At 43.9% G+C, this 10,044-nt stretch overlaps 2 protein-coding genes across 3 annotated transcripts in view; one reads left to right on the forward strand and one right to left on the reverse strand.

The window, feature by feature from the left end:
- Nucleotides 1–1,691, reverse strand: part of LOC103377596 (tumor necrosis factor receptor superfamily member 19-like) — an 18,532-nt gene extending 16,841 nt beyond the window's left edge. Inside the window, exons 1-2 of one of the 2 annotated variants that reach the window (XM_008308465.3) lie at nt 1,433–1,691; nt 539–623 (exon numbers count right to left, since the gene is read on the reverse strand). In XM_008308465.3, the coding sequence (XP_008306687.1) occupies nt 539–604 (66 nt within the window). In that variant the 5' untranslated portion in view covers nt 605–623; nt 1,433–1,691. Of the gene's footprint in view, nt 1–538; nt 1,407–1,432 lie in introns of those variants that run through there. The other variant, XM_017032214.2, reaches the window with a different exon arrangement.
- A 1,575-nt stretch (nt 1,692–3,266) lies between these two features.
- LOC103377614 (sacsin-like) overlaps nt 3,267–10,044 on the forward strand; it is a 7,794-nt gene continuing 1,016 nt past the window's right edge. Inside the window, 10 exon segments of the mRNA XM_025055307.1 lie at nt 3,267–3,396; nt 4,240–4,311; nt 4,567–4,661; nt 6,240–6,390; nt 7,490–7,580; nt 7,662–7,747; nt 7,828–7,939; nt 8,063–8,209; nt 8,868–9,059; nt 9,062–10,044. The exon segment at nt 9,062–10,044 is cut by the window's right edge and continues 293 nt beyond it. Of these exon segments, the coding sequence (XP_024911075.1) occupies nt 4,639–4,661; nt 6,240–6,390; nt 7,490–7,580; nt 7,662–7,747; nt 7,828–7,939; nt 8,063–8,209; nt 8,868–9,059; nt 9,062–10,044 (1,785 nt within the window). The 5' untranslated portion in view covers nt 3,267–3,396; nt 4,240–4,311; nt 4,567–4,638.

The raw sequence follows: 10,044 nt of genomic DNA on the forward strand, positions 1-10,044 counted from the left end.
AGAGTAAACATTTATGAGACCTTAAAAACAACAACAACGATACATGGATCATCACGACCACAGACTGGAATCTCAGAGTGAAACACGTTCGTCCAGGACAGAACTGTCACCGGGAGACGTTGGTTTAAATCCCAGAGCCGTGCAGTGGCAGAGCGTGGGAGACGGAGGGAACAGAAATGTTATCACTCATCTCTGATTGACTGAATCAGATTTTTACCCCCCCACCCCGACCCCCCCGACCGCTCATTGATAACAGCAGGCGTCATTTCCACTGTCCACTGTGAATGATTAACAAAGAAATTCCTTTTCTAATGATTAACCCTTCGATGGAATTTCACGACGACAGTGTTTACAAATATTCACACTAAACACTGAAACGTCTTCATGACCTTTCCTTAGGCCCCGACCCACCCTTTGGGAACATCTCATGAAAAAAATGAAATGTTTTTCTGCAGATTTGGGTTTACAGATTTTTTTTTTTTAATTTTCTCAAAAACATGAAAAATTAAAATTAAATCCTTGAGTGACGGTGACTCACCAGAGTTGAGTAAATGAGGTGAACGGTCAGTAACAGACAGAAGGTGTGTTGGAGCGTCCGCCACATGTTGCTGGGCCTCTGGGTGCTGCAGCCGCAGAGACAACGACACAAAAAGACGAAAATCAAACTGAAAACTTTGATTCCTTTGACGATTTAAATCTATGTACAGTAATATTTGAAAGAATACTCGTGATTTTACAAATATTTACATTTCAAAAAAACAATGTGAGACTGTAAAACAGGAACGTGATGATGATCTAAACTCTGTGACACAAACTCCAGTTAAAACCTTAACTTGGTGATGAAGCCGTGACATCACACAGAGACCAAACAAGTACAACTGAATAGAAATGAATAAATATATAAAGTGTAAAGAATTAGAGATTTGGTTCAATTCGATTCCCAGAGAAAAATCTGTAAAAAAAAAAAAAAGTCCTGATTTTAATGAAGAAACATTTGAAGTAGAACTGCCTCCGTCTCATTGGCTGTTCATATATTTCCATCTTAGAGAAAAGTCTTTCCAGTTCAGTTATGACTGTTTTTATTCACGGCAGGTCAGGGGTCAGAAGTCAGGAGGTCATGTCGGTCGTTTGATCTGCAGCCAGTGATGCTTCTGGAATAACATGTCATCAGTGGCTGCGACCGGAAGTCCCGTCTGTCCCGCTGTCCTCACGGCTGTGGTCATTTACAAACATAGTCCGTTTTTAAGACGTGAATGCGCGTGAACGAGACTCTGAGTTTGAGTCGTGAACTGTTTGGCAGGACGCGCATCAAAAACCCCGAGTGTAAAAGTTGAAATGTTCCTTTTTTGTTTTGCTCCGTTCTTCTGTCGGAACAAACACAGACGAACTCCGCGGTCTGTTAGAACTGGATCAGAACAGGAGGTTTTCTTACCTGGTTCAACACAGGAAAAGTCATTAAAGTGTGAGTTCGGTCGAAAGAGTCGAAAGTAGAGAACGGCTGGAGGATCTAGTCCCGGGGCTGGTCCTGGGTCAGGTCCTGGTCCAGGTTCAGGTCCTGGTCCTGGTACTAGTACTGGGACTGGTACTGGTTGTGGGACTGCTGCGTTTCTTGCACCGGTCTGATCAGCATGTCAGCGCTGCTGCTGCTTCAACCTCAACTGTAACAGCAGCAGTGGATACACAGAGAGGGAGACAGGGCGGGGGAGGGAGGGGCCCAGCTAATTATAAAGTCAGTCCTCTCGGGGAAAAGGAGTTGGTTTTTGTTTTCCTTTTCTTTTTCTGGCGACAAACAAAAAAAAAAAAAAATTAAAAAGTTACTGAATCTTCCAATTGCGATGACAGTTGTAATAATATTAATATTGATCATTATTATTATTATTATTATTATTCTCTCAGATATGTCTGTGTTTTCAGACCGGTCGTTAGTTTTTTAATGGATGAACTGACTTTGACTTCGTGTTCACAGGGTTTTTTTCAGCTCTTGTTGTCGAGGAGTTTTAATATTTTATCTGTCGATCTGCACGTCATCGTCCCCGAGGTTGTCGGTTCTATTCTCCAGTCTGTTCAGTCTGACAGGATGTCCCTGTATCTCTGTGTTTGACGTAACCAAACACTCACGATACGATATTGATATCGTTTTGACCAAAATATAATACGACCAAACACAAAGGATCGTTTATTTGTAAAAACGGTCTGTGAACTTCATCAACCGACACGAGTCTCTTTAAATAACATCGTTTTAGTAAAAAGGTCACCGTGAAACTCGGATCAATCAACATCGTGAATAAATCACTGTATAAATAAGTTGTGTTGACACAACTTTTTAAAAAAAAGCACTTTTCCGTACACTCCGTGCGCGCGTGCACGTCCGTGTGTGAACAATGGCAGAGACGCACGCGCAGGACAAAAGTTTAGCTGTGCAGCAACAGTGGCCAATTACTGAACTCGTCTGGACTTGTTTTATATAAATTCCCAAAAATCTGTCACTGCTTTGAAGAAGTAATTAGCTTTAATAAAATATGTTGTGTAATTACATCGATTCAGCCGCTTCCTGAATCGTATGCCTAAAAAACAACAAACGGTTTATTGTTCCCCAACGGTTCTGAGATTTTTTACGATTATCGCTGCGGGTTTTTGTTACGTTTGTTTTTATATTAATTTGTTTGTAGATTCCGTAGCAAACACGATAACGACGACGGGGCCGATGTGACGGCGTGAGTTTGTTCTGTGTAAAATGTGATTTGTGAAGACATCTAGCGGTCAGCTGCGGACACTGCACTCGAACTCGCTGTCTCGTAAACACGGGCATTAATTAGAATGTTTTGCTTTGCTGCCATCTACTGTCGCTTTGCTGCTATTGCCAAGTGCCCACTTAGAACAAACTTAAACCAGTGTAGAGCCACAAACGATTTAGATTTTAGTTATTTAAAAATAATCTATCTATCCAACTAGGTTAGTAACTAACCAAGTAAATGTTATTTTCAGTATTTTAGTTTGTAGTTTGTTCTTTTCTTTTCTATTCTGTTCTGTTTTATTGTATATTTGTTCTGTCCTCTGAGCCAGGCTGTCCTGTAGGGGGCATGTCCCAGCATCAGGACCATCATCTGCTCTGTCTTTAACAGAGACCCGTGAGGTGGAGGCAGCGGTCCACTGAGACGAGGTTGATCTGAACGGAGATCCGTCTCTTCTTCTTCTTCTTCTTTTTCTTCTTCTTCTTCTTCTTATTCTCCTCCTCCTCCTCCCTCTTCTTTTTCTTCTCCTTCTTTAATGTTGCGTTCATGACGGTCAGTGTTGTCGTTGATGCGGTCATCTAACGGGCTGTGGTGCAGCGGACGGGACAGATGCTGCTGCACTCACGTTGCTGCTGATGCTGCTGCAGATTCATCATTTCTCTCTGTAAGTTAATCCCTCTCTCTCTCTCTCTTTCTCTGTCTCTCTCTCTTTCTCTGTCTCTCTCTCTTCAATGCGGCATTTACATACTGCCCTGAGGAAATGTGAGCTGCTTTATAACCCGACAAATATGGTAACTTCTCAAGACGTTTTTTTTTCTTTTTTTTTTATGTAGTCGAACTGGATTTGGTCCAGAAGGAGGTGAACAGAGGAATAAGATCCCAACCAAAACACTCCACACAACAGCGTGTTTAGTTGTATTCTGGATGACGAGTGAATGATGTCACGTTTACAGCAGTGTGTGTGTGTGTGTGTGTGTGTGTCAGGTCACAGGCCCTCACATCAGCCTCAGCATCTTCTCTTCAAAGTTGACGTTCGTCATCTCAGACAGTGTGCTGGCCCTTTAATCATGGTTTAGGTCTTGGTTGATGACTACATGTCCCATCATGCATTGGCAAAAGCCCGTGGTCATCGTAATAAACACCGCTATTAATAGTTTGTTTTAGGTTGTTGTACTGATTATTCACGTACAGTATTTGACAGTATAGCTTTAATAACAACAACAACCTAGTTCTTAACATACCGTGTCCTTTTAACAGTTATTCCGCCTTCACGATTGATTAAAACCCAGTTTTACACGATCGTTTTGACTGTGGAAACAGCCGGGCCAGATTTCCGACAACCCGGAAGTAACCAGGGGTGAACCCTCTCGTCTCTCCGCCGCAGTTGCTGCTCTCCAGCGCAAGTGTAATTCATTATAATTAGAACATCGCCTTTGAAGGAGTCGCTGTGTGGTTTTCACGGAAAGGTGGTGTCACCCGTGATTGTTGTTGATGTTGTTGTTAACAGGGACAATAACCTGATGTGAGATGTATCGTCTTCGTGGGGGGACCGGCCACGACGCGCACTGGAACCGTACATGTGAGTGAGTGAGTGGGGAGGATGGGAGGAGGTGAGGGGGGGGTCGAAGGAATAGCGGAATAAACAGTAAGACTGGGCGATTTAAAAAGACCCGGCAGCGGTGTTATCGTATCGTAGACGCGTTGCCACATGTTAACTGTATTGATGACAGTGTGATCTATACGTCACTCTTCGTGGGGAGATGTTTATTTTTAGGCAGGTGTTTTTTTGTTTTTTCCCCCCCAGGAAAGTAACGATGTTCTTGTCTCCCCACAGCCGCTCTGTGGGTGGAGTATCCCCGCGCCCTGTGCCACAGATAGTGCCGTGAATCTCTGCTGGGGCAGCGACATGGCCTCCACTCCGGACCCGTGGTGAGTTTAATGTCCGCTTTGAATGGAAGTGGTCAAAATGTAAGTGTGGTGTGTGTTTGTGGAGAGTCCAGTGGCATCACTCCACGGCAGGGGGCGCTAACGGGATCATAGCACGTCGTCAAATGAACACTCGTGATAAATGCCAACTGTTTATTTCTGTAGTAAACGGCGGTGGTTCTCAAAATATAGGACGTGTACCACCGGTGGTACACTGGAGTTTATGCTTTGAATGCAACTTGGGCTCCCTCTAGTGGTGCGTAAGGAATTTCGATTCGCTTGAGTCACTTCAGTTTTTAAATACTGTGAGTATCCTTGTCTCAGTGGTTTTAGCGCTGCCTGATTGTAGGATGTAGAGATTGGCTACTAAACCTAATCAAATTATGATTGGCCTCAAAAATCTGTAAGTTTCTTAGTTGTATACCATATATGGATGTGTGTATGTCCTTAAAGGTACAGTACGCAGGATAACTCTGTCATTAAAACTGGTCACAGGAAGGATATCCTGTATTTGTTAGCGAAGCGCTATCCTGTAATTATTGTGTAGTTTTTTCCTCTCTTTTGCAAATGATGGATGAAGGACTGGGCAGATATTCTGACCAGTAGAAAACATTAGACATCGACACTAGTCCATCTTATACAATTGGAAACCAAAAATATCTGAACATTTTTTGCTATAATCCTGGTTATTTTGATCATTACAACATTCTCACTAAATTTTCATTATTTTCCTTTTTTTTTGCTTCCATTTTCTACCGTTGTACTGAATCTGAAAATCTTTAACGTTCGTTAAACACACGTGCTGTAAATGGCGGTGCGTGTTTTTTTTATTTTGTTTTTTTTTGTTCTGGCCATGTGTTGGTCAGTGATGCTACGTCGACATCAGCAGGTAATGACGCGTCAGTGTTCCTGCATCGACCCACACCCTCGACCCACATCAAGACAACAGATCAACCACTCACTCACGTCACATTTGTGCTTCATCATTTATGTTAAAAACTCCACTCAATAGAACAGATACGTAGCTGTGATCTGAGACCACGAACAGATGGACGCAGCAAGGTGTCTGTTCTTCTGTTCCCTCCAAACCTGATCCTCAATCAATAGAACGACTGTACGCTGAAGATGATAGCTGCTAGCTAGCGTGTAGTGACCGTTAGCGCTACATTAACAGTGAATGTAATGTCAAGGTCTGTGAGTGAAGATGACGAGTACAGTCGTACACACTGTACACAGTACACGTCACCTCAGCTAGTACTAACTTTTAACTTAACGTTTTATAGAGTTTTACTTTAAAATTGCATGCTGGGAGATGATAACGATATCAAGTGTCTGAATCCAATACTGTGGCGTCAGGTCGGTTCAGCTGCGTCTGTAGAAGCAACATTCCTAAAACAGGTTTAGCTTCAATGGACTTTTTCTTCGGTTTCTCCATAAAATATTGGTTAAAATCAAAGTTATAATTTTGATCAGGAGTTGGATGAAGACGACGACGACAACGACGTCTAAATCTGGCCTGAGAATTTGACAAAAGGACCAGGAGTTTTCCCAACATTTATTTTTGTGTCTCCACATTGTCAGGTTGCCGCGGGTGACGGTGCGTCATGAGTACATGGGTGTCAGGTCCTACCAGGTCCCTCCGACCACGTCTGTTGAAGAGGTCAAACGTTTGCTCTACGAAGACACAGATCTTCCTGTGAACGAGCAGAGACTGAGTCACAGCGGCAGAGGGGTGAGTGTCGGTCTGTCCCCAGAGGGGGAGAAGCTGAGATGTGAAAATGTCTCTTGTCTCCATCTGTTCATGTGACCGCGGCGTCGTGTCTTCTCTTCTCCATCTGTTCATGTGACCGCGGCGTCAGTGTCCCATGACTGGGATCACGGTGGAACACACTGTGTGTCTGTGTGTGTGTGTCTGTGTGTGTGTGTGATGATCAGCGATGCACAAATCAAATATAAACTAGTACTTTATTCTACATCATGTGTTAGCAGCTCAACCAACGACAGAGAATGTTCTAGAATTGATTGTGTCGACGGTGCAGTCCTCGTCCGTGGTTCAATATGTGGAGCGCCAACATGTGGCGTACGCCCTTTACTGGTTTACACCAAATGTTTACAAAGACAGATGTTTTATCTTTATTTTTTTCTTTCAATCTTTGATGTTGACTTGAGTTTCATTTATTTTATTTTAAATGTTTAATCCGTTTAGTTATGGCTACAGTACAAGCTATAATAATAATAATAATAATAATAATAATAATTTTACCTTTATTGACCCCACACTTGGGAGATTCTTGTGTGTGTGAGTGTTAGAATGACTGGAGTTGACCTCATGTGTCAGGACTGGAATGATGGACAGCAGCAGGCGGTGGTCCACGTTAATACCCCCCCCCGCACCCCTCCCCCCCTCAAACTCACATGCAATAAATAGGCTTCGACCAGTACACAATGCAAGGTCACGCCGTAGTCGCCATCGTGATCGAGTCGATAAATACGACGGAGGAGAAGTCACCGTTCACTCAGAGTTATTTTCATTAACTGTCGCCGTTAGAGCTCGTCGTGTTTTCCCGCTGAGCTCGGCTGTAATTAGGAATGTGCTGCAGTCTGATGGAGGAGGCGCCGCAGCAGGAGTGGTGTGTCTACGAGGAGGAACTGGAAGTTCAGCTCCTGCTGAGTGACTTTCAAAGACAAAAATCGTCTCTTGTCAATAAATGCCGTCGAACATTCATTCAGGAATTTAAACGTTATTTACATTATTTGTTTTAAAAGAAACAAATCAACCTCCTCCTCCTCCTCCTCTTCCTCTTCCTCCTCTCCTTCTCCATGTGCTGCAGCTGGTCGACAGTGTGCGGATCCACAGCCTGGTTCCTGCAGGGAGTCCAGAGGTGTGTCTGACTCTGGGGGGAAGAGGCCTTAAAGGAGGAGGTGGGACTCGAACCTCTGCGTCTGTGATGTTCACTAACTGGTTTTGTCACAGATTAAATTGACCCATGTTGGTCCGTGCAGGGAGATTTGGACAAACGACGCCACCTCTGGTGGAGTTCTTGAAAGATATTTTGAGGAGGTATCCTGAAGGTGGACAGATCCTGAAGGTAGACACCGGTTTGTTGGTTTGTTTGTTGGTTTGTTGGTTTGTTCAACATCTGATTTAAGTCTTCGTTTTCCTTTGAAGGAATTGATTCAAAATGCCGAGGACGCCGGAGCCACTGAGGTCAAGTTCATGTACGATGAGACAGAACACGGAGTGGAGTCTCTGTGGTCACCTGACATGGCTCAGCACCAAGGTAACGCACTTCCAACTGGAGCTGTCAGGAACTTTGCATCTAAAATAATAACGCCACATACTCAGTATATTTAAATTTTTTTTTTTTTTTACCAGTTTATTGAAGTATTGATGTTCATTACAGGGTCAGCGCTGTACGTCTACAACGACGCTGTGTTCACCGTGGAAGACTGGAACGGGATTCAGGAGATCGCCAGGAGCAGGAAGAGGGAGGATCCGTTGAAAGTTGGACGATTTGGGATCGGCTTCAACTCGGTGTATCACATCACTGGTCAGAGTTTGTCTGATCGAAATAGTTATTAATAAAAGTTGTGATTTTATTTCGATTGATCCAAAATAAATTCATAAACAAAATCAACTCATTTTACGTCACATCACAAACTCACCGTCTAAACACCTGAACAGATTTGTATCTTTAAACACGTTGTTATTGTGTTTTAATTATCTATGAATTATCAAAGGATTTAAGGATAATTATCTTTTGTCCTCGTCCCAAAATATCGTGGTTGACCAGCGGCTCCTGAAGTCGATTCAACGTTTTTCTCGTTGAATCCAGAGTTCCGTTGTTTGTGCTGCTGATGTTTGAGCAACAATAATAACAATAATTTTCCAAAACTCTCACAAATGTGTGAATTATTTTGTCCCAAATTTAATTTTGTCTTAGCTACCAATTTATTAGTTTTTATTTTTATCGACTAAACATCAAAATTGATTTGGTTTTCCTCTTTATCAGTGTTTATATATTATATATATTATATATTATAAGTCTGTTAAATAAAATAAAAAAGTGAGGGCCTGAGTGACACTAGATCTGTTTGGAATTTCCTTTTCAGTTTTCATCCTGTTTGGTTCAGGAAAAAATTCTAGGTTGACGTAATAAACATTGACATGGAACCAAATATTTTCCTTTTTTTTTTTTTTTATTTCAGACGTTCCAAGTATATTCAGCGGAGACCAGATTGCGATGCTGGACCCTCATCAGACCCTGTTTGGAGCCAACGAATCTGGCCAGTGTTGGAACCTGAGGTCGGACATCAAGGAGATCACGGAGCTCAGCGACCAGTTTGCTCCCTTCACTGGGATGTTTGGGAGCTCCGAGGAAACCATATGTGACGGCAGCTTTGAACGCTCGTCCGCTTTCCTCTCCGCACGAAGCCCTCACAGCTCAGTGGGAACATTTACAACAAAGAAAAGGTTCTGGAGCTCTTTGAGTCTTTCAAAGCCGACGCAGACACGGTGCTTCTGTTTCTAAAGAGCGTTCAGAAGATCTCGCTGCACGTGCGCGAGTCAGACGGTACGGAGCGCATGTTGTTCCAGGTAACGGCCTCGGAAAATACAGACGACAAGTTAGAAAGGCCGAACGCTCTGAAGACTCTGGGCCAGGCCACTGACGGCTACAACAACGGCGTTCCCGGTTCAAGCATCACCTGCGTCACCTACCAGGTCAACATCGAGACTCAGGATGAAACGGCTAAGGAGACTCAGTGGATGACCTGGCTGGTGTGTAACGCTGTGGGGGGCAGAGGAATGTGTGCCGAGTTGGACTCCTTGGCGGATGATTTGAAGTTCATGCCCACCATTGGCATCGCTTTGCCCCTGACTCTGATCAACAGGGAGGAGGTCGGTGCCACGTCTGCTTTCTCAGGTCGCGCTTTCTGCTTCCTACCTCTCCCTCCTGGAGAGGAGAGTGAAACGGGACTCCCGGTTCATGTCAGTGGCTTCTTTGGTCTCACAGACAACCGAAGAAGTATCAAGTGGAGGGAGGTGGACCAGTGGAGAGACCCCGCTGCCCTGTGGAATGAGCTGCTTATAATTACTGTCATCCCCAGGGCTTACTTCACGCTCATCACAGAGACCATCAGAAGGGTGCAGACCAAAAAGGACCAAGACTTTCCGCTGACCCCTGCAGGGACCTATGAGGCCTGGCCTAACCCTAAGCGGGTTAAGTCCCGATGGAAACCTATTCTTCAGCCGCTTTTCCATGACCTGGCACGGCAGGAAGTCATCTACTCTCTCAGTGACAGCTGGATCCGAGTGGACCAGGCAGTGTTCTCGGATCTGGATGCAGATGAGGACATTTCAGAGACGGTCATCAACTACCTCCAA

The sequence above is a fragment of the Cynoglossus semilaevis genome, chromosome 4 (assembly GCF_000523025.1).
Source record: "Cynoglossus semilaevis isolate Cse_v1.0 chromosome 4, Cse_v1.0, whole genome shotgun sequence".
NCBI lineage: Eukaryota > Metazoa > Chordata > Actinopteri > Pleuronectiformes > Cynoglossidae > Cynoglossus > Cynoglossus semilaevis.